Source organism: Pseudoliparis swirei, chromosome 5, assembly GCF_029220125.1.
Source record: "Pseudoliparis swirei isolate HS2019 ecotype Mariana Trench chromosome 5, NWPU_hadal_v1, whole genome shotgun sequence".
NCBI lineage: Eukaryota > Metazoa > Chordata > Actinopteri > Perciformes > Liparidae > Pseudoliparis > Pseudoliparis swirei.
Window position 1 is genome coordinate 9,942,069 of NC_079392.1, and position 27,641 is coordinate 9,969,709.

At 44.5% G+C, this 27,641-nt stretch overlaps 1 protein-coding gene across 1 annotated transcript in view; it reads right to left on the bottom strand.

Annotated features, from left to right (window-relative positions):
* The window catches only part of gmds (GDP-mannose 4,6-dehydratase), a 159,294-nt gene that overhangs the window by 118,368 nt on the left and 13,285 nt on the right, over positions 1 to 27,641 (bottom strand). The window contains exons 2-4 of the mRNA XM_056414546.1: positions 23,380 to 23,424; positions 21,720 to 21,807; positions 20,839 to 20,948 (exon numbers count right to left, since the gene is read on the bottom strand). Of these exons, the coding sequence (XP_056270521.1) occupies positions 20,839 to 20,948; positions 21,720 to 21,807; positions 23,380 to 23,424 (243 nt within the window). The remainder of the gene's footprint in view (positions 1 to 20,838; positions 20,949 to 21,719; positions 21,808 to 23,379; positions 23,425 to 27,641) is intronic.

A 27,641-nucleotide genomic window follows, 5' to 3' on the forward strand; every position in this document is an offset into this window, starting at 1 on the left:
TATTAATCTCACCTATTTATTCTTTATTAGAGATTGCTCATGATCTAAATTACAATTGACAATCAACATATTGCCACCTGTCTCCACATGCTCAATCGAGTGTGTGCACACACACACACACACCGTATCGCACCTGTGTGTGATGGCGCTGGAGGTTCTGGTGAGCGCGGGTGTATTTTTTGCATTCGAGTTCCACGCCTTACAGCCTCGCTGCCCCGAGGTACGACAGTTTAATTTGACTATAATAAGATCAGCGCGACAGATCGGTTTCACTGCAGCGGGCGAGGCGCTTGACTTTTATTGCAACAGTCATCACTTGGAGACTATTATTGTAAACGTTTAGCTGTGGTGGTGGCCTGCGCCGGCCACACATGTATCGAAACTCAGAGCTTGGATTACTGAGCCAGAGCAGATATTACCAGACCTGTGGCACGCAGACATAGGAAAGATTTAGCACGGGAAGATCAAAATCCCAGGTGTGTGTGTGTGTGTGTGCGTGTGTGTGTGTGTGTGTTTGTGTAATGGTCGTCACTGTCAATGGCCCTCACCTCGGTGGTCATGAAATGCTTTGAGAGGCTGATAAAGGACTACATCTGCGCCTTCCTCCCTTCCTCCATGGACCCGCTGCAGTTTGCTTATCGCCCAAACAGATCCACGGATGATGCTGTCTCCCAGGTGCTGCACACCACACTCTCTCATCTGGACAGCCAGAGGGGGGGCTATGTGAGACTGCTGTTCATTGATTATAGTTCAGCTTTCAACACCATAGTCCCCTCCAGACTGGCCGGCAAGCTGATTGAGCTGGGACTGAACACCCCCCTGTGTGCTTGGATCCTGGACTTCCTGACCGCCAGGCCACAGGTGGTCAGGGTGGGCAGACACACCTCAAATCCCTCACCCTGAACACAGGATCCCCAGGGTTGCGTCCTCAGCCCCTACTGTACTCCCTGTACACACATGACTGTGTGGCCAGGTTCACCCTCCACACCATCATCAAGTTTGCGGATGACACAGTGGTGGTGGGCCTGATCTCCGACAACGACGAGAAGGCCTACCTGGAGGAAGTTGCTGATCTGTCACTCTGGTGCCAGGACAACAGCCTCATCATGAATGTCACCAAAACTAAGGAGCTGATTGTGGACTTTAGGAGGGTACAACAACAGAGGACGTACTCACCACTGGGGATTAACGGGACTACTGTGGAGAGGGTGAGCGGGTATAAATACCTGGGAGTCCACATCACCGAGGATCTGACATGGTCAACGAACACAGACACTCTGGTGAGAAAGGCAAGGCAGCGCCTCTACCACCTCAGGCAGCTGAGGAAATTTAAAGTTTCCCAGAGGATCCTTCAGTCCTTCTACTCTGGAGCTGTAGAGGCGTCCTGACAGGAAGCATCACAGCCTGGTTTGGCAACTGCTCCGCTCAGGACAGGAAGGCTCTGCAGAGAGTAGTGCGTTCGGCTGAACGCACTATTGGAACTACACTCCCCACCCTGCAGGACTTGTACACCAGGAGGTGCAGAACCAGAGCCGGCAGGATCATGAAGGATCCTCACCACCCCAACAACAGACTGTTTCAGCTGCTGCGGTCAGGCAGGCGCCTCCGTAGTCACGCTGCAAGAACAGAGAGACTGAGACGGAGTTTCTTTCCTCAGGCCATCAGGACTGTGAACTCCGACCTCACCAGGACCCCCACATAGACCCACACAACTGCCCCTCTTAGGCACACACACACACACACACACACACACACACACACACACACACACACACACACACACACACACACACACACACACACACACACACACACACACACACACACACACACACACACACACACACACAGTAAATATTGTGTTGTTTTTTATTGTAAATAGTGTGTACTTGTTGCCCTTGCACATTCCTGCTGAGCATTGCCACTTTCATTTCACTGCACACCCTGTGTGTGTATGTGACAAATAAAACATCTTGAATCTTGAATCTTGAATGACTGGCCGGTCAGGGGAAAGTGTGAATACTCTGTTTGTGTATCCATGGCTTTTTTTTTCTCCCACCTCCACTGTCATTAAGTTCATAATTTGGGGAAGGAATGCTTGGGGGAACAGTTAGGAATGTCAGGGGACCCTCGAGCTTTGCCGCTGAGCTACGGCTTCACCCCGACGTCTCCAATACGACGAGGTCACCTACAGCAGAGAAGAAAAGAGGAGAAGAAAAACGAACGCGGCGGATAAACGTATTTGTTACGCACGAATTGCACACTCTCTCTCTCTCTCTCACACACACACACACACACACACCAAAGTGCTCTAGCTCGAGTACTTTTGTTAAACTCGTACTGCTCATAGACATGATACTATCATTAAGAGCAACACTCACTCTTCCCTGTGTTATTTCTTGCTTAACTCTATGTAATGATTTAGCGTGCATGCGGTTGTGTGTGTGTGTGTGTAAAGCATAAAAAAAGCAAAGAAAACAGCAGAGTGTTTTCTTTGGAGTTTGCCCACACAGACGGAGGAGAGGAGAGATTATCTCTTGACTAATCGCGTTCGGTTCTCGGTGAGATGGCACTTCTCATCACCCCCTCACTCGCCCCTCGTCCGACCACCCGCCCTCCATCCTTCTCCTCCTCCTCGTCATCTTCACGACCGCCATCAAAAACGGCTGCCCAATCACGCGTTCCCACACGAAGGGATACAAACATATGCTCTCTCTCACACAAACACACACGCACACACACACACACACACACAGATTTCACTCATATCCCAGGGTCACTCGCTGCAGCTTAAGCATGTCTGCAACGCGGCATCCGCTAAGAGGGCACTTTCACAAGTGATTTACACGCCTGAGAGAGGGGCCCCGCCACGGCTTCATCCTAAAGAAAACAACTCGGAGATGTTTTCGACTTCAAAATGGTTTCCTGCTCAACCCTGACTCAGCGTCACGGTTTGCCGGACAATTAATAGAAGATTATAATTCGATAATTGCTCTCATGTATTCGGCGACAAGGCGAGGAGTTGCTGTTTGGGTTTTGGCCTTTTTGTGACGTAAACAATGTAATCGAAAACATCGGCCTTGGACTCTGGGAAACTTGTGATGGGTATTATTTGGTGTGTTTTTTTTTAATGATATTTTAAGGATGAAACGATACAAATATTTAGTCACCCATAAAAGCAAACGTGTGTTTTAGATGGTTGAGAAAACATCACCACAAGCTCCATTTACTATCCAAGGTAAATTTGTCTTGCAAATTGGAGAAAAAATGCTGACATATTGGCCGATAAAAATCTATTTTGTTATCGGATTTTTAACTTAAATATAGATATGGGATCGGTAGGTGAAACCCGGTATCGCTCAGGCGCTGTTAGAATGAAGTAAGATTAAAAAATCAAGAGATTCCATGATAAATAATGAATGAACTGCAACCCCACGGATAACCTCAGTTCGGTTTAATGATTATGCCCCCCCCCCCCCGCCCCCCGCTGACTGACGCGATAATGATGATGAAATCTGGTTGGATCCAAACAAAAACAAATGCAGGAATCTGTCTGCAGGATGAGCTCAGGGAGGCCGAGAGGTTACACGCGTTGAGTCAACAGTTGGAAGTCGGCCACCTCTCGACAGCACGGTGCTCGTCTGCCTCACATGTCCGCCGGCATCTCCCCGTCGGTCCGTCCGCCCAACCTGCTCCGCCAGACAGACGCCAGCGCCGATGATTGATGGTACCGTGGAAAGCTGGAAACCATTTTTATCAGTGACAGAATCAGCGCTCCAAAATCAGAGAGCTGGAGCCATTGATCACACTGTGCCACTTCCCACACTGCCAGGGACGTTTCTCATCACTGCAGAATGGATACCTGCACTAATGACGAGAATAAAGAGCGGTAGTCACGATCGTAACTGAAATGCTACAGCCGCCTGAGGGCGAGGAGCGACAGTCTTATAGGTGTGCACTTAGTTTGATTAATTCTCTTTTTTATTGTTCTTCTTATTTGCCACATCTGGCAGCACCAAACTGCTGGACAGAAGGTCCACGTGTGTGACCACACGCTCACCTAAAGAGAGGGGCATGATGATCAATACACATTTTTCTCATAACCTGTTTGTCGTATATGGCCATACGTATGTGGATATTCTCCGCTGTATACTTTGTATATTTTATTACATTGTTTTATATATATATATTGCCATGATGTATATTCTATTACATTGTTTTATATATATATTGTTAATACTTTCTTCTTTTTTTTGTGTGGATATTGTATAGTTTATTCTCATTCTTATTCTTTTTTTAGTCTGCTACTGCTGTCGGGTGTTTTGCACATAAGAATTTCACGAACCGATTATACTTGTATAAAAGGGGATGTGACAATAAAAACTTGAAACTTGAAACTTGTGTACTTTTGGTCTGGGGCTGATTTTCATGCTTTGGGATAAGGCTGACAAATTATATTTCTTCAGCATATCATGGAATTTCAAATTATATTTAATAGTGTGCTCCTAACTTTGTGTCACAAGTTTTTTAGAACTGCAATGATCAGTTGATTAATTAATTAATTGATCGATAGAAAAATTACTATTTTCATAATAGGTTAATCATTTCAGTATTTCTTTTTCTTTTACTCTTTTTTCAGCCTCTCAAACATAGATTTCCTGAATGTGTCTGTTCAATATCATATTAAACAGATTTTCTTTAGGCTTTATACTGAGAAAACAGGACATTAAAAACATTGCATTGGACTTTGAAAAACTGTGATGGAACCTTTTCTTTTACTATTTTCTGATATTTTAAAGACCAGATGATTAATAGTATTATTCTAGAAAATAATCAGCAGCTAAAAAGACAATGAAAATAATAGTTGATACGAGGTTTCCCCGGGCACAAAGACCACGAGCTGCATAGAGAAATGTTTTTGTCCCAGTTTGGTGTGGAATTACTCGACTACCCTGCACACCGCTCTGAACTACACCCCATGCAACACCTTTGGGATGAACTTGCCCACAGCTACAACATATCTGACTCAGCACTTAAAAATATGGAAACCAAATCAAACGTGGCCATCTAGTCAACTCGTTCAAATTATTTGATATTATTATTGAAAATATTATGTTACACTGTCCAGGCTTTAACCCTTTATCCCTTGCAAGTTGTTAACATTATTGTTAATGTGTCATAATTATAGTTAACATTATTAGTGTGATGACATTTTAAAAAGTAATTAAGAGAGTTTGAGTGCAGATAATACACTACCGTTCAAAAGTTTGGGGTCATCCAGACAATTTCGTGTCTTCCATGAAAACTCACTTTTATTTATCAAATGAATTGAAAATTGAATAGAAAATAGTCAAGACATTGACAAGGTTAGAAATAATGATTAATATTTGAAGTATTAATTTTGTTCTACAAACTTCAAGCTCAAAGGAAGGCCAGTTGTATAGCTTATATCACCAGCATAACTGTTTTCAGCTGTGCTAACATAATTGCACAAGGGTTTTCTAATCAGATATTAGACTTCTAAGGCGATTAGCAAACACAATGTACCATTAGAACACTGGAGTGATAGTTGCTGGAAATGGGCCTCTATACACCTATGGAGATATTTCATTAGAAACCAGACACTTCCACCTAGAATAGTCATTTACCACATTAACAATGTATTGTGTGTATTTTTGATGAATGTTATCTTTATTGAAAAAACAGTGCTTTTCTTTGAAAAATAAAGACATTTCTAAGTGATCCCAAACTTTTGAACGGTAGTGTATGTTGTTGAAAGGGGCTTCGAAACAAACGAGAAACCAAAACATGGACTGAAAATTGGGAGCAAATATGTCCCCTGTGGGCCACTACAGGTGATTCATGAGAGAATACGACTGTAAAATCAGAATTGGAAAGAAGCTTTTGAGCCGACATTAAAACGCATAGCCTGACTCAATAAAGACTATCTGAGATGACTAATGAGTGGTGCGTCACATTTAATAGTCGTCTAATTTCATCAACTGCCCAAATATCCATGGAGTCAAAACAAAGCAGCGCGAAGAGAGCACGTCTCTCACAGCGCTCGCTGTTGATGGATATGCGGCACATCCCTGTTTCTGTCGGAGAATAAAGACCTGTTTGTTTGGCTGACAGCAGACACGGCAAGAGTGGCCCAACCCTGCATACAGATATGACAGCCTGATTTAAACCTGCAATTAAAAACACAGAAGCAAAGGCAACAGCAGACGCCGCACACAAAGAAGCTACTGATAGGAAAAAAAATTCCACACTGAAATACCTCCACGAGCTGAACTAAACCCATCTCTGCCCTCCATTCAAACTCTCCGCCTCTCCTCTTCTCGTTTGTCGTCCGCCTTGATCATCGTGCCAGAAGGCGATCCAAACAATTGAGACCGCAGCTCATTACGGTCGGCTTTTGGAAACGGATCGCCCAACAGACGCGCTCGTGTGGGGTGAGCGCACCCACGCAAGCGTGCTTCTAACCAAAGTAATACAGGCAACAATGCCTTTCAGACCGATTACAGATTCTGACGCTCTTAAAAAGGGCAATTTGCACGTTTTTTTAAATAACTAGAACTTTCATCTCTAAATTGGGTTTAACATTGTTATCTTTTTGAAAACAATAGGCCCAGGATCCAACTGCAGGCCACAAACTCCAAACAAACATGAATTTACCAAGGGAGCTTTGTGTGCGTCTTGTTTGCTCCCAGGACTTTTCTTCCATCTCCTCCTGACAACCAGCATTGACAGTTACCCATTTTTTTTAATCTTCCTCTCTTGAAGGTGTGTACTCCTTCTGCTGCTGCTGCTAGTGTGTGTGTGTGTGTGTGTGTGTGTGTGTGTGTGTGTGTGTGTGTGTGTGATCTACGAGGGCACACGGCACGCACAGAGAGTGGGCGGCAGCAGCAGTCAGGAATTGTGTTCACAGATTAGCAACGAGGTTTACTGCGAGTAATGAGCTCATGTCACTCGTGGAACGGCTGTGTCACCGGCAGGCGTGGCTGGTGCGGCTTCATCGAGGGGCTGCGCTGATCACAGGCCACGGAGATATTTTGACTTACTGTCCCCGTGAAATAATAATAGAGTCGAGTTGTGCGCCCCCCCCAAGTGAAAACGGACCGAATAACTGCACAGATCTCCTCCCTAAGCCTTTCTGCTTGTGTGTTTGTTGGCAAGTGTGCTCACAATAATCCCTGTGTACACACGATACAATGTCTATGCAAACATGGCGAGCGAAAAACACCAGATCTCTTTTGTCAACTGAGCCGCTTCCCTGTGTTCATTGTGTAAACTCATTTAGGGAGTGAGCGGTATGTCCACACAGGTGTGAGTTACCGGTCCCTTTACTGAAAGCCCTTCTGGCAATGCTAACTGACAGCTAGCGCTCACGTGAGACAAATGGCGCACACAGCACATGCATGAAGCTCATCCGCTACACAAACTGGAGATATACGTCACCTACGGGTGCAGCTGCAGCATGAGAGGCCATTTAGTGGAGCCAGGAGGTCAAGAAGAAAGACCAAACACAGACTGCCTATAGTAAGTACTGTAGAGATTACCCAAATCACCCATATGAAATAATATTGCAAACCTTTTGAAACTATGACAGATGTGCTCATTTTATTAACAAAAGGCTACCACTACAGGAGTGAGGGGGGGGGGGGGGGGGAGAAACAAAATTAACCAATTCACAAAGCATTGACATACAGCAATCTTCTTTGTATTTTGCACAACAATCTTAATATAAATTTAAAATAAAGATTGAGTGAGAAATGGAATATTCTTAGAAAGCATAAAAGAGGATCTGAGGCTATTTATGATAATACTACACTGTTCAAAATAATCTCAGCACATGAACCGTCTCGGACGTAGTGAGCATACAGATAAATGAGACGTGGCTGATACTGCAGTATCAGAGTCGTGTGAGAGTTTGTAAACGGATGTCTTCACAGTTCTGCTGTTGTAGGCAGCAAAAAAGTAATTTTGTGGGTTAAAAAAAGATAGTCATTGACAAGAGTTGGTTTGGCGCTTTTTGCTGTGCCGTTAGACCAGGACCATCAGCTCATTCATAAATCAGCTACTGTGCCGCCATGAAATACAGAGTGAAGACCATTCAACTCATTCGAGACACTTGTATACAAACTTATTAACATGTTGGAATGTTGAGACATGTTAACACAATATTGAGTTTGTGATGAATTAAAAAAAGTGGACTTTACATAAACAAGTTTGTTTCACAGCATGTCATTACATATTTTCTTCGTTGATTATGTCTTTTCAACAAATTGTCTAGATCTGTCAGTGCTAAAGTTTCCTGTTTATGACAATGCGTTGCCATTTGTGGTGGTTCATACTTTGCTTCTGGCTAACAAGTATTTACAATATTGAGATACAGACATAATAATGAGCTAAATAACACACAACGTAGATGCTAATTATAGGTTAGGTCTGATTATCAAGGGGGAGAAAAAGGGAGAGAAAAAAAAGTCTTTTGATGCAGCACTTTCACACAAAGGCATATTACTTGGAGTAAGCTGATGGAGAATGTCATGACATGCCTTGTGTGCACTGATCAGACAAGCAGCAGAGCTTGAGGTAAATCATTAGAGCATCCAGTATGGAGCTATGAAGATGATTAGTACTGCCAAATGTCTCCCTGGAGGACATAGCAACAGGAAGATTGATGACTTCAATAAATATTTAGGGTAATCCTTGGTTACTGTCTTCTCGCCACAGCTCTCCCCGTCTTACCAGCTACACCAAACTAAATTGAGCACACCATCCAAGCTTGGTGTGTTTATTGTGGCGAGTTATCGTAGTCGACGAACACGCTTACGGGCTGCTGTCAGTCACTCACCACAGAGTTGGACATGCAGGGAAGAGGGAGGGAGAACGCTAGAGGAGAACGAGGGAAGGAGACTGAGGGGTGGGGAAGCACATGAGGAAAACAGTGACAACTCAAATACAACCCGGTTTTGTTTCTCATCCCCGCCTAATGTAACAATCTTTTTCTCCTCTTGTTGTTTGACTGAAAAAAGAGGGAAAGTTGGGCACTAACTCGATGGCTGGAACCCTAAAGCATGCCTCTCTCCTATCCATCAACCTATCGAAGAGCTGCAATGTGACCGACTGACCTGCAGAGGGCCTCATCCAGACCTGAAGTCTAAAACAAGAGCATTAACCCTGAAGCTGTAATAAGGTTTTTCATTATTAATTAATCTGCCGATTATTTTCTCAAATAAGAAATAAAACCATTTTTTGTCGTCTATAAAATGACAGGAAAATTGTAAATCACGATTATACATACACACACATATAATATATATATATATAGATACAGACAATATATATATGTATATATTATAAAATATAAAGATTAATTTATAAATAACAAAAAGGTAATATCAACATTGCTCGAACTTATTATGTCTTAATTATTCTACCCCTGTAGAGACATATTCAGTCATTTATTTGTTGATTTTTTTCTTGTAATAAAGCTGTTAAAAACCTGCAGTACATTTCATTTCCCTGACAAGACTGCAGTTTAAAACCTGACTGCAGTCCGTACTGAAACTGTCTGGGGAGTCTTCACACAGCGGCTCACTGCTGCCATCTATGAGTCACAGGGGAAACTACATCTGCACTGTTGACTTTGGCTTCTGTGTGACACAAGGAACAAGACAGTTGATCCGGAATACTTGAGGTTTGATTTAAGATACAGACTTAGATGCAATCATATTTAGCTTTGTGATACTATTTATTGACTCAGTGTATTTACTTAACACACCTCAAAATGCCCCCCAAGCCCCTTCCCTTCCCAAACTGCATGTTTCCATGTGTTACAACTTTGCTGGAAAACAGAAAAAGAACTGACTCATGAGTGGCGCAACGACTCTGACCCACAAAGCACAACCACAAAACATTCCCTGACTCTGAACGGGGAAAGTGCAGACTTGTTTTTCTTGGCACGAAACAGGCTATTCTTAAGCTAAAGTTCACTTTCAATCCAGGCCGGGCAGGCTGCCTCGTATGAGGACCTAACCTTTCCAAACAGGGATTGGCCGGCTCTGGGAGCTATTCTCACCGCCGACTACCAGGCCACCAACGCGCCCCGGTCCTGTTTCTGCGAACTCAACAGGCGGGACACATGAGAAAAATGTGGGATCACAGATTATAATAACGCATCTCCATTTTGGCCCAAACCACCAAGAACCTGGAAAGGCAAGTTTAAAACAATGGAAAACATGGCACCTTAAATGTATGTGGGCAAACCGCACACAGCCAACTAATGAGTCCTGAGAGACAGAAAACACAGAGATCGGCGGGGAATGGGCTAATTTGGTTCTAGGCGAGTCTTCATCCCAGCGAGATACACACAACCGCAGCAAGCGTGCCACTGAGACTTGATTGGACGGGAGTAGCATAAACACCAATCACAGAGTGAGTACACCGGGCCGACGGGCTGCACAGAGACGAGACCGCTCATCACTCACGGAGGGGTTTCGACACAGTCCGGTGAAAACCAGGCTTCTCCAAAACTTAGGAGAACTTGTTTCTATCATTGAACTTTTACAAAGATAATCAAAAAGTGTTCAAAAACAATAGGAGGAAAAAGAAAATTGCTGCTCTATGAAGAATATTTCTCGAAAAGAGTCCAGATTTTCTTAACCGTTTGACAATGACAATTTTTTTTTTAAACACTTCTGGAAAACAACAATCTGGAAAATTGCTGTATCCACAATGATGATCACTGTCTGTGTAAACTATAAGCCTCAGAGGTAGCGTGGAGATAGATCTTTGATGGGATTGTTTTACCCTTTTGATTTGCTGTATAAGTGTAGGCAACTATATTGCTCCAAAATGTCAGCTTTTCATAAATTATGGAAAAGCAGTCTTGTTTTAAGAGTTGCCTTTTTGAGGTAATAAGTGTTTCAAGTGTTACTTTCCTCTTAATAAGCAGGGGATTCGGTGTTTACATTACAACCTGTTTGGCACCGAATTGAAAGCCATGTTTCTTCAATGTGTCCGATATTTATGACTCCATGATAAACATTTTGTTTAAAGCTCTGAGACAATGCGGTTCCGAGGTCACTGGATATATTTTTTATGAGCGAACCAAATGAACATTTCTATTTGAATAACTATCCTTGCTGTCCTGTCAAAAAATGTTGGTTCTGTGATACTTAACATAACTTATGGGAATTGCCTCGATGTGACCAACTATGGAAGCTCCAATGACTCAAAGAATCATGGTTACGTTAGGTAACCCAGTTATTTTTCTGACTTTGTTCGGTGTTTCACTATGGGAGATATAGACCGCTCCCGGATTGCATGGAGTTCCCAAAGCAAAGTCCCTCTGATCGTCTTCGGTGGAGAGGAAGACACTGAAGAAATTATTGTCCATATTGGATAACCCGGACCACCCTCTCCACCACCTACTGCAGAGACAGCAGAGCACTTTCTCCAACAGACTGCTTCAGCTCCGCTGTCACAAGGACAGATACAGGAGAACCTTCCTGATTCAGGAGAACCTTCCTGATTCAGGAGAACCTTCCTGATTCAGGAGAACTTTCCTGATACAGGAGAACTTTCCTGATTCAGGAGAACTTTCCTGATACAGGAGAACTTTCCTGATACAGGAGAACATTCCTGATACAGGAGAACATTCCTGCCCACTGCTATTAGAATTTAGAATCAAGCACCTTCGGCCAAATCCTCCTCAAACTGATCATCAATAAACCTTGCACGGCTGTCACTTAATACTTAAGACACTGTACACACTTTCATTTTTAACATTTTCATTTCTTTATTCTTTAAATTATTAAATGTAATATGCCCTGCTATTTTATTGTATTGTAATGTAGATTTGTAAAATAATGTTTGGCTGCTGCATCCAGAAATTTCCCCCTGGGGATGAATAAAGTAAAATCTAATCAAATGTAATGTTGTTTAGCCCGGTAACGACTATCACAGGGACTCAGACGCGTTCGCCTGTAGCACAACATGTGCTAAGGACGGCCCTGAGACATCAAACATGTAAAACCTTACAAAAGTTTGAGGCGTAGCCCAGCTTGCTGCAGCACAGATATCCTGCAGTGAAACACCCTTGAACAGGGCCCATGAGGTGACCATGCTCTTTGTGGAATGAGCCCTCAATCCCTGGGAGGGCTGCAAACCCCGAGGAGTGGCCCAGGACACAAACAACTGGTCTGCTTTTCTGAACCCTGTTGATCTACTCACATACAGATGCAGTACTCGCACCGGACATAATGTGACAAGTCTTTGCTCCTATGAAGAGGAAAATGGAGGTGGATGAAAAGCTGAGCGCTCCACTGTGGGACATCTGTACGCCGACTCCCCCACCTTGGGCACAAAGGCCGGGTTGGGCCGTATACAGACCGTGGCGAGCCCTGGAGCAAACTGCAAGCAAGAAGGGCGAATTGGTAAAGCCTGCAAGTCACCACCGCCTCAACAAAAACGCAAAGGACTGTGTAAAGAAATGGGAAACTGCCATATAACTATCACACTTCAGTGAAACGAAAAGAAGAAGAACCACCGCCTCCATAGGCTCAAATGGGTGTTGAAAGAGAGCCTCCTACACGACCAATGGATCCCACAGAGGAACCAGGGGCCTTGACACGGGGAGCTTTTCTCCAAAACCTAAATGACAGGCTGAGATAGCCACTCAATAAACTTTAATATTAGGAAAGGCCATACCCTTGTCTCCTAAACCTTGTCAGAAATATAGCTCAACGACTGAACACTGTGTGCCTCAGATGGTGACGCTCCTCAAAAACCCGCCACTGAAAAGAAAGCGAGTGGAGGCAGTGCACTCTGAATTGTGCCAATGACTCATCCAGGTAGGCCTGCTACGTTCAGGTTCCACCTCGCACAGGCCAAGCCCAGAGTGCTCTCCGATCTGGGTGAGGGTCGTAGATCTCCCCGCTCGCCTTGGAAAGAAGGTGCCTGCATATGGGGAGAGGCCACACTCTCTGTACAGAAGGCTTTCTGAGGACAGGAGAGCTGCACCTCTGTCAGAAAGTGCTTTAGTGCATAAAACACTGCCCAGAGTGCCAAGAGGTTTATGTAAGTTTGAGCCAGCCTCGGGTTCCCAGCTGCCATTCGCCGTTCTGTCCAGCACGGTTACTCCCCACCCTGATAGGCATCCGTTGTCAAGGTTGTCAACCTGATGCGAGAACGGGCGGAGGGCAGCTGCGCACGACGGTGATACTTTCACTCCACGGCTGAGGTGACACGTGGGCACAGGGGCAATGCCGCAACCCAGCGCTGAAAATCCCTCATCCGTAGGAGCCCCAAATGTACCACAGATATCACTGAGGATATTAGGCCAAGCAGTTGAAGGCATAGTATGAACGAGACAGCTTCCGCTAGCAGGAAAAAAGGGAGAGACAATCCGTGTGGGATGCTCCTCTCGCCTCAGACAGTGTGACGCGATAGTAGAGGGATATTATGTTGAGACACAAGTACTCTGTACACTGTTCCGGTTCTACGCGACTCTTTGTCCAGTTTATAGTGAACCCAAGATCCGTGAGATCATTTATCTCTGACCGCCTGCTCCCATGACTGGAAGCATATCAGTTAGTCGTCTATGTGTGAGAATATCCTGATGCCACTCCACACACTTGCTAAACACCCTCGGGGATAATGAGAGCCCAAATGGCATTTGCTTGGTACTCGTAGGCTTTGCCCTGATAAGCAAACTTCCGGTGTGCTAGATAAATGGCGATGTGAAAATATGCATCAGAGAGAATGGACCGGCGGAGCCCTTTGTCTATTAACATCCTGAACGTGTATTTGCGTAGGTGCCTGTTTAGCACACTGCGATCTCATAAGGAAGTAATTTTGTTTTGGGGGGAACACTTTGCCCTCGGCCCTTGGCCTGGCTGCGAAAAGGCTAACTTTATTTCTTTGTTTCCTGAACTGGGTAGAAGTGCTTGGTGACACTGCATTACCTGCTGCCACTGATACTCCTTGCCTTGAACGTGAGGCGGTGAAAAAGTACCTCTGGAGAACTGGAAAACATGAAGTTGGGGGTTCAGTCCCACCTTCGAAGGTGGAGGGGAGGGAGAAGCACGGCTGGTTAGGTTGTACGCTTGTTCTTCCCTTCCCCGGGCTGGAATGGGCGGTTCCTTGCTGCTGTTGCAGCAAAGGAGTGTTTGCCCCATGGTTTGGGGGTTTTCCGACAGAGGCTGCTGGTTAGTCTGCTGACTAGCTCCCCATCTCCCCCTTACTGCTCCGGCTGGAGCAGCAAACCCCAGGCCTGGGTACCTGTGGGGCACGACAAGGACAAATACCTGCCTATTTCTTTAATACCGAAAGGCACTAGTGGCAGAAGTTGCTTTGATGGTGTATGGGCTGGTGGGAGCAAGTCTCTTTCTCCTCCTGTCCTCCGCCGGCCATTGTCCCTAACTTGGAGGTGGCCCGTTTGCAGACCTTGTAAAAGTTGCGGCCCACTGGGTGGACAGTTCTGGACTGTTGAACGGGAAGAGTGGAGTCATCCTCCTCATCCTCTCTTTCCTCCATGTCGAGGAGTTCAGAGTTGGCATCGCCCTCTGCATTCTCACAACCCGGCTCCACCTCGAGGAGCTCCTCGAAAAGTGGCATTCCTGGGCACTGACTGAGCATCCATCATGTCCGCCCAGCTCGAAGAGGCTCGCTGCTCCTGAGTGCTTGTTGTGACTTTTTGGGTGGTTCCTGACAGGTAAGGGTCCTGCTTATTGGATTCCGCCACTCTGAACCTCCTTTCCAGGACCGTCTCAGGTATTGATGCACAATGCAGTCCAAGAAGCAAAAGAGTCTTTGGATTTATTGTTGCTGTGGATACACTTTTTAACTTTTTCCAATAGAAGTGTATGAGCCTCCAATGAATAATCACAATCCAAGCACTGGAAGCCAAAGTTAGGCTTTTTGTGGAGCAGAATTGTGTGTAAAAAAATCTAAACGATCGTTTACGGTCTAATAAGGCAGGGAATTGTGTGTCTAAACACTACAACATCCCCTACCTACACATCACACACATACCGGATGACGCACACGAAGTCCAAACAACTGAATCACATTACTCACAAGTTGCGAGGATTGCATAACATGACCACAAACTACAGTAAGTGGTGGTATTACCGCCTGAGTAAGAGCAAACTGCTGGCAGAGTGCACAATAGTGGCTTCAGGCCTGTAAACGCATCAACACAGCAAGTTAAAAGTGCGGAGCTTAGTGGGGAAACAGGCGTGTTAAATCCTGTGTGTCTCTGGCGTGGGAGCTTCTGCAAACCCGGATGGGGTGGCGGGGGGGGACCAAAGGCTAGCAGAGAGAGAGAGCTGCAAGAAGATAATAGGAGGAGGATAAGTCCTCCCGAGGAGGAATTCGGATATGGATAATGAAGGATATAGATGTAGGAAGTCTGTCGCATGGACGCAATCTGCACTTTTGTCTTCAAAAGCCATCAAAAACAATAGAGTGGAAACCGTACCACCTCCTAAACACTCTTTCCCCCTCCTCCACCATTCTCCCAGTCATGTGACAGCTGCAGGTGGGAGAACTGGCACAGGGAGCGGGAGAAAGACGTTGAGGTGTTTGTTCCTGCGGAGCGCTTCAGTGGGAGAACACAATGGGTTTGTGTCGGACCCTCAGATGAAGAACGGATTACAGAGAGCAGCATGTAAGCACTTGGGTGTTCATGCATATTTAACGTGTGCATCTTCCAAAATCATAATCTTTTTTTTTAGGGTCAGTTCACCTGTTAAATAGTAAACAGCAAAGCGATCAGATTCATCCATACTGTATGTTTGTAGTGTTTTGTATTAAAGAATACAATGTATACACACACATATATATATATACACATACACACACAAAATGAAGGTTTTAGTCATTGAATCCACTCAAACGATACAGATTGCCTGCACTGTTACATAAGTCCCAACTTCAAAACTCACCGAAACTTGAATTCCTGAAAGTTTCGGACCTGTAAAAGCAACAATACACAAAATGTTTCTAGATGAACTGAGAAAACTGGTTTGAACACATTGCCGAGCAGACTGGGATGGACAGACTTCCTTTTCTATTGGTTAACCATGGCGTTTCCCACCATGGTATGTAGCGCTGCTCATAGAAAGTGGTTAGCTTTAGGTATTAGAAAGGGAAGGACTCAGTTTTGTAAAAAAGCTCAATCCCAGAAGCTTAGCTGGAGCGACACATGGCCTGGAGGCAAATGCTGTCTGAGAGGACAGGTTCTAGGAAGACAAGTGACCCACTGGACACAGAAATAAGATTGTATATGTGGATATTGCAGCCCACAGGCTTCCGTGATCCGATTCCTCTCTCACTTCACAAAGTTTGCAAACAGTGAAGTCGCATACTATTTGTACAATTAACCTTCTGGTCTTCAAACTCTTCGCATGATGCTAAATGGTTACGATCCATCCCCTATAGTTTACACAAGTTGAGTTAGTGCGGAGCCATCTTTCCTGTGCGGCTCATGATAACGCATTAGGATGGAGAGTTCAAACTGCTGTTGGAGTCGCACAGAAAAGACATAATATCCCTTCTGTTTTGTTCCTGTGCTGCTCTTTTGATGCTGCAGCTGGCTGCCTTTCTGGCCCTCCAGCGTCCGTCCGCTATTCCCCATCCACCTCCGCCCCTGCAGCATTAGAAAATAACCCTCACTCTGTTCTCAGTGATGACTCTCTGCGGCGGAAACCAGCACCCACACATGCAGACACCCCGTCACAAGCCGATGCCTCGGCTCAAGTCACTCAGAAGGGATTCCCTGAAAGACGCTGGGAGAGAGAGAGAGAGAGAGAGCGAGAGATGCAGATGTGAGTGATCTTTTCCTCTGTGGTGGGACAGACTGGAAATTGCTCCATGCCAGTGCTGCCAGTAACACAGACGCCTCAGCTGTTCAGCGCAGGCAGCATGTGGTGAGGGAGAAACCAGAGCCAGGTTTATTGGTGTGGAAACAAATGAAGTCCTCATACAGGTACAGGGATTTTCTGTCACTCAGTGTATGTGTGTGTGTGTGTGTGTGTGTGTGGCCTGAGGATGATCTACCATGTGGGAGGTGGGAGCCTCGGCCTCTGACCACAAAGGATGTGGAGAGAGGAGTCATCGTTCTCCTCCCTTTCCTCCCACTCTCCTCTTTTTCTTTCAGCCTGTCTTCCTTCTTTCCTTCTTTTTTTATTCTTAGCCCCAATTGTATTAGCAAAAAACAATCTTCATCAGTAGGTTATCAATAGTTTTTCAATCAATCGTTGATTGATTTAATTGCTACGAGAGACAGTAATGAAATACTAGTTAAAGTCCAACACTATACTGCACTGTCATTTTAAGTCTAATAGCTCTTTTGTAGTTTCCATTATTTTATATACACTACTGTTCAAATGTTTGGGATCACCCAGACAATTTCGTGTTTTCCATGAAAACTCACTTTTATTTATCAAATGAGTTGCAAAATGTATAGAAAATATAGTCAAGACATTGACAAGGTTAGAAATAATGATTTGTATTTGAAGTATTAATTTTTTTCTTCAAACTTTGCTTTCGTCAAAGAATGCTCCTTTTGCAGCAATTACAGCATTGCAGACCTTTGGCATTCTAGCTGTTAATTTGTTGAGGTAATCTGTTGAAATGTCACCCCACGCTTCCTGAAGCACCTGCCACAAGTTGGATTGGCTTGATGGGCACTTCTTGCAGACCATACGGTCAAGCTGCTCCCACAACAGCTCAATGGGGTTGAGATCTGGTGACTGTGCTGGCCACTCCATTACAGACAGCATACCAGCTGCCTGCTTCTTCCCTAAATAGTTCTTGCACAATGTGGAGGTGTGCTTTGGGTCATTGTCCTGTTGGAGGAGGAAATTGGCTCCAATCGCTGCCCACAGGGTATGGCATGGCGTTGCAAAATGGAGTGATAGCCTTCCTTATTTAAAATCCCTTTTACCTGGTACAAATCTCCCACTTTACCAGAACCAAAGCAGCCCCAGACCATCACATGACCTCCACCATGCTTGACAGATGGTGTCAGGCACTCTTCCAGCATCTTTTCACCTGTTCTGCGTCTCACAAATGTTCTTCTGTGTGATCCAAACACCTCAAACTTGGATTCATCTGTCCATAACACCTTTTTCCAATCTTCCTCTGTCCAATGCCTGTGTTCTTTTGCCCATTCCAATCTTTTCTTTTTATTGCCCAGTCTCAGATATGGCTTTTTCTCTGCCACTCTGCCTAGAAGGCCAGCATCCCGGAGTCGCCTCTTCACTGTCGACATTGACACTGGCGTTTTGCGGGTACCATTTAAAGAAGCTGCCAGTTGAGGACCTGTGAGGCGTCTATTTCTCAAACTAGAGACTCTAATGTACTTGTCTTCTTGCTGAGTTGTGCACGGGCCTCCCACTTCTCTTTCTGCTCTGGTTAGAGCCCGTTTGTGCTGTTCTCTGAAGGAGTAGTACACACCGCTGTAGGAAATTTTCAGTTTCTTTGCAATTTCGCATGGAATAGCCTTCATTTCTAAGAACAAGAATAGACTGGCGAGTTTCACATGAAACTTCTTTTTCTGGCCATTTTGAGAGTTATCGAACCCACAAATGTGATGCTCCAGATAATCAACTAGCTCAAAGGAAGGCCAGTTTTATAGCTTCTCTAATCAGCAAAACAGTTTTCAGCTGTGCTAACATAATTGCACAAGGGTTTTCTAATCATCCATTAGTCTTCTAAGGCGATTAGCAAACACAATGTACCATTAGAACACTGGAGTGATCGTTGCTGGAAATGGGCCTCTATACACCAATGGAGATATTTCATTAGAAACCAGACGTTTCCACCTAGAATAGTCATTTACCACATTAACAATGTATAGAGTGTATTTCTGATTGATTTAATGTTATCTTCATTGAAAAAAACAATGCTTTTCTTTGAAAAATAAGGACATTTCTAAGTGATCCCAAACTTTTGAACGGTAGTGTACTTGTAATTATATAAATTCTGATATTCTCTTTACCTTTGCAATATTCTTTTAACCTGTACTTAATTCTGTCCTTGTGCTGATGGAGTCGCTGAATTTCACCACTGGGGATCAATACAGGTGTTATCATATCTGATTATATTACCCTTTCCAGAGATTGAGAACAACGTTTTTGGACACTTTGCATCTAGAATAAAACTATATATCTAAAAAATAAAATGAATTGTAGATTATTATAACTATAATAACTGCATCTCGTGTTATTGTTATTCTTTAAAAAGGGTTAATGTACAGTTAAAACATAAATGTCTCCATTTGATGCACTGTACCAGCTAATTTGCATCTGTAGTCCCTTCACAGCCAATAACAAACAATGTTGATTTACTAAATCAATTAGTTGATCGATTCAGCAAAGCTTGTACTAGTCCACAGAGAACGGACTGACCCGGCTCTTCACGTTTACTCAAGGAATCAAAAACTGGAAACAAAATTAATTTGAACTGAATAATGAAATGGTATTCATTTCATCCAAATGTGGTTGGATTCAATCAAGAAACTACTACTATTGCAGAGCAGAGTCTCCTGTTTACATTACAAATGGCCATTTTATCTATGATCTGACTAAGTTCTTGGCTCCATATCCCACCCAAACCGCCCTGGTGAAGGAGGCTCAGTGCTGCCTGGAGACTATGTCAGATCCCCGGGGAGCTGGGGTGGGGGAGGGGATATCTTGGGATCACCGCGAAACTCCGAGACAAAAGAGACATTGTGGCACAGGCTGACCCATCCAAGAAAACATAGCTTCCTGTCCCATCAGCTCCAACGTCCTCCACACGAGCGGCTCACTTCCCAGAACTGAGAGTCCTTTTTTGACATCATCTGCTGTTAACCATTCACAGAAGCATTCATTATTGACTGGCACTCAAGCACAGGGAACGACATTTGGAGAGGGGCTGGTATCCACTAAGCTTTAAATCGACTCAACAAATCATGACTTTAATAGACAAGAAGAATTTCACATTTACGAGAAGATATCGTGAAACTTAAAGTCAGACTAAAGTAAAGTAGGTGTTCGAGATTTAAAGTGGTGTATTGAAGGCGCTACTTGTGATTTTGCGCCCATTACTTCCAATTCTTGCCCACCATAAATTACTGCTGACAATGCCCAACAGTTGTTGGAAAAATTTGCTTTCTTTGCCGTCGCTAGCTACACTCTGAACTCTTGTTCGTTATGTGCTATGAAAATAAACTGGAAAGGGTGTGAAAACTGTTTGACGTACTAGGCAATGCTTCTTAAAGTTCCGTGGAAGTTTTTAAAAAAAAGTAAAACAAACGAAATGGGAGCGTGGACACGGAAAAGAAGTGAGCTCACCAGACCTCTGTAGCCTTCTACTGAATCGCTCAAGGCTACATCTAGCATAACACACCTGAATCTCGAATTGTACTCACTAAATAACCAAATCTAAAAATCCTTAAATGCAGCAATAAGGAGAATAGTTAACACATCCCATGCTCAAAAACCCATTATAGTGTGTTGATGATCGACATAAAACTACAATAAACAGACGGATCTCACGTGTGACAGGGCGAGTGCTTCATGGCACATAACAGAAAACCAGTTTTTACTTTGGATTCGCGGAACAATCTCGTTCATTACTCCCATTTGCCGTTATCAGCTGGTTTCCATTGTCCGGCTCTTCAAAACAAACCCATGTGCAGTGGAGTGATTCCGGGAAATGGGAAGGAAAGGGAACACTGTTCATCGGAAGAGTGGCCTTCCATTGGGGGAACACAGTGCGTTACGGAGACTAAAGATCCACGAGGGTGCCGGAGATGTGCTGGCGGGGTCACACTACCTTGACGTGACTCTGAGCGCCCAGGTTGTAGATCTCCGACGGCTTCACCTCGTTGATGATTTTCACCAGGCACGTGCTGTCAGTCAGATCGCCATAGTGCAGCTTCATGTCTGACAAAAGAGGGGGACACGCATAAGGATGTACCCAAGGCAATGCACACTTCACGTGACAACTGGATCCACTGTGAATGAGGTTCTCACGCAAATTCATTAACTTCAACCATCAATAGCTAGATCTGAAAAAGTGACGGCCCATTGATTAAAGTTCACAGCCGACGGATAAGTCAACTCTGTTCTGGTGTGTTAGGACCCGGCAAAAGAGAATTGTTGGGGGGGGAAAGGAAAGACCAAATCCAACTCAACTGATTAGCCACAAATGAAATGTTAATACCCTAATTTTTTGCAGCTCGAAAAAGTTCTGTAAGGCCGAGCGCGGCCGAAGAGCTGTGAGCGGAGGCCATGTCTGTACTTCCAGCGCCATGTGCTGCAACCCTCCATCACTGCAGCTCCAGGTACACTGCGCACGTGTCATACCGCAAAGATCCCGAGAAGGCGAGAGGATACCAAATTCCAAAGAGGATCCCAGTTGGTGGAGTCAGTAGATAGTGGTGTGTGAGTGAAGGAGGTGGGTGGACGGCAAAGCATAACGATAAAACTAAGGCAAAAAACATTAAAAAATAAATCTGAACCTGGTGGGCATGTGAAGAGGAACAAAGATAGGGGTGTCACATGACATTCATAGAAGGTTTTTTATGTATTTGTTGTTCCTACCAGTTGGCATACTGTTCCTGCCAATGTGAGATCAATTATTTAGGGATGTTAGTTTGTTGTCCACCACGTCGTCCATCTATAGACCGGCTATGGTGTAAATGGGATACTCACTGCCTTCAGTGTGCGTCTGCGGGTTCTGGTAAAGATGCTCGATGCGACCCGTGTTGAAGGAGCTTGAGCGGCGCATAATGCCATGAACCTGGGAGAAAAAGAGACAGGATTTGTGACACCATATTTATTTTGATCTCACAATAACATTATTTAGACCACTGTCGTTTAAACATTAACATTACAACAAACATTACCAATCTTGGTGAAATTTCATATCGTCTTCAACATTATATATATATAGATTTTTTTATTTTTATAGATGGCAGTATGTTGTCAATACAAACTTTGGGCAGCTCCTTCGCAATAAAATACTGCTTCATCGTCGCTTTTACTGTGAAGAACCTTCGCTCCTACATTCACTGGCTGGAGAAGCATCAGGACGTTTTTTCAGCCTGAGGGAGCCGAGAACGAGTTAACTTTATGCAACTATTCTCTGAGGCACCAGCGCGTGTTTTGAAAATCGACAACAATACCTGCCTTTATGATATCATACTGTTTAAGAAACATTCTTGATTCACAGAAAATTACAAGGTAAATATGATACAAATCCCAGCGCTATACTACACAAAATCAGTGGAAAGAGCTGTCCACTTTTTTATTTTGTGTACTCTATATATTTACTTTGGTCGATAGGTAGTTTTCTATTAAATGTGACAATATGTCAAACATGATAAAGGGGTCTACTTTGATCTAGTGAGTTTCTTTGCGGCGTATTCATATTTGTATCGCAAAGTTAATGCAACAATATTGTGTCTCACTGTGTTTTTAAAGCTGCCTGTGATATATGATATGAACTTTGTGTTCTGAGTGGGACGTGTGCGGAAGCTCTGGTTGAGGAAGATAACAGAACCTGATCCAAGGGGAGTCCATCAGTGTGAGGACGCTGTGTCCTGACCTCACTTCCTTTATTCACTGTGCACTTCCTGCCTGCCCATGTGCTCCTCTTTAATGCCCCCCCCCCCTTCACACCCCCCTACCCCCTCCTTCCGCATGCAGCATCCCCAACCTGGACCGAGCCTGCTTCGCCTCTGCCTTCTCTGAGGCAGGCGGCAGATGAGGAGGCCGACTCGGCAGTCTGGGACAAAGGTGTGTGTTGTGGAGAAATTAAGTCATGCAGCTACCGTCAGGGAAACACAATGTATGTTTATTCAAGTGTGTTGAACGGAACGTGTCGGCCATATTTGGTGGCGTCAAACCGACGGAGAAGCCTTACGTAGCAGCAACAGCTTGTTAACCTCTGCATCCAACGACACGATGTTGACTTATTGATTTTTTTCGCTCCTAGAAACACATTGCGCAGCAGGTGAGAGTTAGTGACCTCACTCGTATGACCGTGTAATAACAACCGTTTCCCTGTTAATGGTTTGACCCGGGGGTAAAAGGTGAGGGGGTTAACAGGCTCGAAGCAGCACACAGGGCCTTATCAGGGTGATGTGTGAGTCAGTTCACGTACGCAGCCCCCCCCCCCCCCCCCTGTGCTGTGGCTGGACAAACCTTATCGAGGGAATGTCGCTCTGCGTGTATCTGTGTTCGCTGGCATTTAGGAGTGTCTGTGTTTGTTCCTCTGTCTGTGCGCGCACGTGTGTGTGTGTGTGTGTCTGAGCATTCACAGGACCAAATCCTGGTACTGTTTAGTTGGCAGTATGGATTTCTCTCTCACCTCGTAGCCTTTATCGAGCAGTAACTCAGCCAGGTAGGAACCATCCTGAAAAGACAGAAGATGACACCAATTTAAAACCTGTGAAGGGGATTTTTAAATGCTGCTGAAATGATTTCAGCTCGAGTTTGGGAAAGCTGAACTGGAGATTTAGTGTAAATGTAAAAGATTCCCACACTTTTCAATCTTTTATATGTTAAAGAGAACCAAACCGGTCATCCCATTATGTAAAAAGAAGAAGAAGAAGAATCTGCTTCAAAATATTCAAGATAAATGCAAAACCTTTTCATGCAAATAATTGATAATGGTCAATAATTTGTATGTAACAAGACGTCAGAAAATCAAGGTATGTAGATTCATAATGGAGAAGAATTGTTTTTTACAAGCCAACATGTCTTATGATTGCCTAAACTCCTTGTGTGTTCAATCTGGCTGAGGAAATTTAAAGTTTCCCAGAGGATCCTTCAGTCCTTCTACTCTGGAGCTGTAGAGAGCGTCCTGACAGGAAGCATCACAGCCTGGTTTGGCAACTGCTCCGCTCAGGACAGGAAGGCTCTGCAGAGAGTAGTGCGTTCGGCTGAACGCACTATTGGAACTACACTCCCCACCCTGCAGGACTTGTACACCAGGAGGTGCAGAACCAGAGCCGGCAGGATCATGAAGGATCCTCACCACCCCAACAACAGACTGTTTCAGCTGCTGCGGTCAGGCAGGCGCCTCCGTAGTCACGCTGCAAGAACAGAGAGACTGAGACGGAGTTTCTTTCCTCAGGCCATCAGGACTGTGAACTCCGACCTCACCAGGACCCCCACATAGACCCACACACACACACACACACACACTTACTGTAAATATTGTGTTGTTTTTTATTGTAAATAGTGTGTACTTGTTGCCCTTGCACATTCCTGCTGAGCATTGCCACTTTCATTTCACTGCACACCCTGTGTGTGTATGTGACAAATAAAACATCTTGAATCTTGAAGCGTTGAACATCTCAGGTATGGGCATCCATTTGTCACGACGGGATTAGGGTGGACCCAAATGCACGACTCAGGAGACATATAATTCAAATAAAGATTCTTTACTGCAAGCGTCAGCAAGATCGGAACAGACAGAATAATCAAACTGTGGAACGCTCGAGGGCTTGGTTGGAAAAACACAAGACAATCTGGCAGAGGACAAGTGGAAGTGAGGGAGCTAAATAGTGAGGGACTAATGAGGGGATGGGCTGCAGGTGAGAAGGGCGTGAGGACCAGGTGAAGGTAATGAGGGACTAACGAGGGAGTGATCAGAGGCAGGTGAGGGGAGTTGGATTGACGAGATGGGAAGCAGGATCTGGAATGACATGATAGTTAGTGACTGGATGAAAACAACCAATACAAAAAGGAAGGTGTGAAGCTAAACTGTGACACCATTAGTATATCTTACAAGAGACGAGTGTCAACTGAACATGAGGGTGAACATCAGTGTGGGTCGGAGTGTTGAGTGAAAGGGAAGTTTTCTCGGGAATAATGAAATGCTTCTTTATATTATTTGATTTGTTAAAAAAATATTTATGGAATAACAACCCGATGACCAAACGGACGCTTCATATAGAACCTTTCAGAGGGAACCCTCTAAATGGTCAATAAATACAATTATTATTGCATTGGCTGTTGCAGTGATTTGTTGGAAAGTAAATCTATGTATCGTTCACTTTGTGGTAATGTTTTACGGTGTTGGACCACAACCCTCCTGAAACATCCACATGAACCTGGAGCTCTGGGCAGACGTTGAGCCAGTGTATGTGTGTGAGAGAGAGAGAGAGACAGAGAGAGAAAGAGAGAGAGAGAGCAAGCCCTGTCAATAAGGTCTTGTTCCCCTCACCCATGTTACTCCTCGTCTTTTTGCCCTGCTCAGACTTTCCGACCGCACATTCTGGAACACTGTGGAACATTCCAAACTAGTCAATTCCCCTCACATATGTGTGCGCACACACACACACACACACACACACACACGTACTCTCACACTGCCAGCCCCGTGGGTCCCCTTTCCAGGTCTGGGGGTGACCTTCGAAGTAGAGGGCAGGGAGCAGAGGAGGAAAAGGTTTAGAGGGGCCAGAGGTTGGAGGACACCCAAGAGCCTGTGCTCGGCATCGGGCAGGAACATGGCCGGCCCTGAAGAGAGCTGTACAGGTGGGCAACGTCTGGCATGGAGCAATTAGCCCGTGGAAGCCTTGTTCCCTCAAACAGACAACTAGATGCTGGAAAAACCCAGTAGTACTTCAACTATCAGGTTAAATTAGCTAACGTGTGGCCACTAGGGGGCAGAACACACACACACACACACACACACACAGCTAGTAGTGTACAGCAGGTTTATCAGAGCCTGCTTGCTGAAAGCTGCCTTTCCCTGCAGCTGGATTATGATGACGAATCGGAACATTATATTTCATTTAGATGCTCAGAGAAATTTGAAGCGTGCTTAAAAGGAAGACGCCACGGAACTGAAATCAGAGTATCATGAGGTTGAGGACTTGCTGGCTTCCTCAAAAGTGAAAATTCGACTGGAACCTGACCCCGAGGGGGAGGGGGACTTTCAGGTTGTCGGGGCCTTCACTCTGCCTACCACCCCTTCAAATTCAAAGCATTATGAAGCCTGTTTTGTAAATGGTTCTCACTCCTTTCTGGCCGAACCGACTATGCTTATATATCTGTTTATTTATCGCAAATCATATTGCGATGACAAGATTAAAACCGTTCAAATCGGGTATTGCATACGTTCCTCTTGACTCGGACCTCGTGGCTGCTGCTTGATCACCTTGAAGGTGGAAGGCAACACAATTTTAATTTAGATTCACACACTTCTCACCCCAGTAAAAGACTCCCTAAATGCAAATGTTTTTTTGTTTGGTTTATGAATGTTAATTTATGCCTTAGTTCAACTGTTTTTTGTTGTTTTTAAAAAAAACATTTTAAACATAAGTTCTGCAGGTTGAGCTCCCAGGTTGTGCGGTCACTGGCACTAATTCTCAACCTGTTTCTGGCCAGTTCTGGGGGGGGGGGCTGCACGGGCACTGGCAGACCATCGCCCATCCCCACGGCGTTCAAAGCTCCGGCCGCTGTCATGTTTTCCTGCCCCTGTGCCAGGGTCAAAGCGGTTGGTGCCAGACCAATATGGAAAGCAAGCCTGAAGAGCTGCAGCTCTGTTTCAAAACAAGAGGCTCCTTTGAGGCCGCTTTAGCCCACAAACCCTGGCCTCACCTCGCTGTTTCCTGTTATGGGGAGCTGTGTGCGTGGTGGGAGCGCGGGGAGGGAGGGGACTGGACACCCACACAAACACACAACTGTGTGCTCACCTGCCAGTTCAATGTCATACCACAAACACCTCAAAGACGGATTTGGGCCTTTGACACAATACGATTTTCTCCACTACACTGAAGTTAGGCAAACGACTGATTTAGCAACAGGACGGTTAAACTAAAAGATGATCGTTTCATATTTTAATACTGGTGTTACAGATGCCCTCCTCTGAATGTTGAGGGTTGTCCGCAGTAGCACCGATTGCCTGGAGGGGGTGCAAGAGTGTTAAAGGACTTGGTGAATTCTTTATATATCATTCATTTACAATTCGCGAAACAGACTTTGTTTTAAGGCTTCAAAATGTTTTATATAAATGTAAATGGATAATTATGACACCAGTCACGGTAAATGATTTTAAAAAGATACTTCAAGGACTGAAACGTGTCCAGCTCTTTGGATGCATAGCTTTGTGTGTGTTTCAATATATTCTAAATACTATTTGTTTTCATATTCATTGTCTTTTTCTGTCCTCCTTTTAAGATTTTCTTTTAAAAACATGAGAAATGTAAAATCTCATTATTTAACAGATGTCTTTGAACAACATTCCATAAAATGTGAAAAAATAAAAAGGGCAAGAAGGTAAACAGTGAAAAGCAGCAGGAAAGGGTAAAAGGACAAAATGGAACAAGCGTAAAGCTCATGTTGATGAATCGGTCCATGTGTCTAAAAAATTGTTAACAATGTTGGCTCATTAGAACCGCCTTCCCCTCCAAGTGCACTCATTAGCTCCAATCAACATTCACATTATCATCATTATCACATCATCGTTATGTGGTTTTACCGAGAGGACGCATTGATATCAGAAATGGAACCAATGAGGGTGTTTGTGTGTGTGTGTGTGTGTGTGTTTTCATGTCTTTTTTTTTTACAAACGAGCACATAAAATAGAAACATTTGCAAAATGCATAATTTACATCAGGA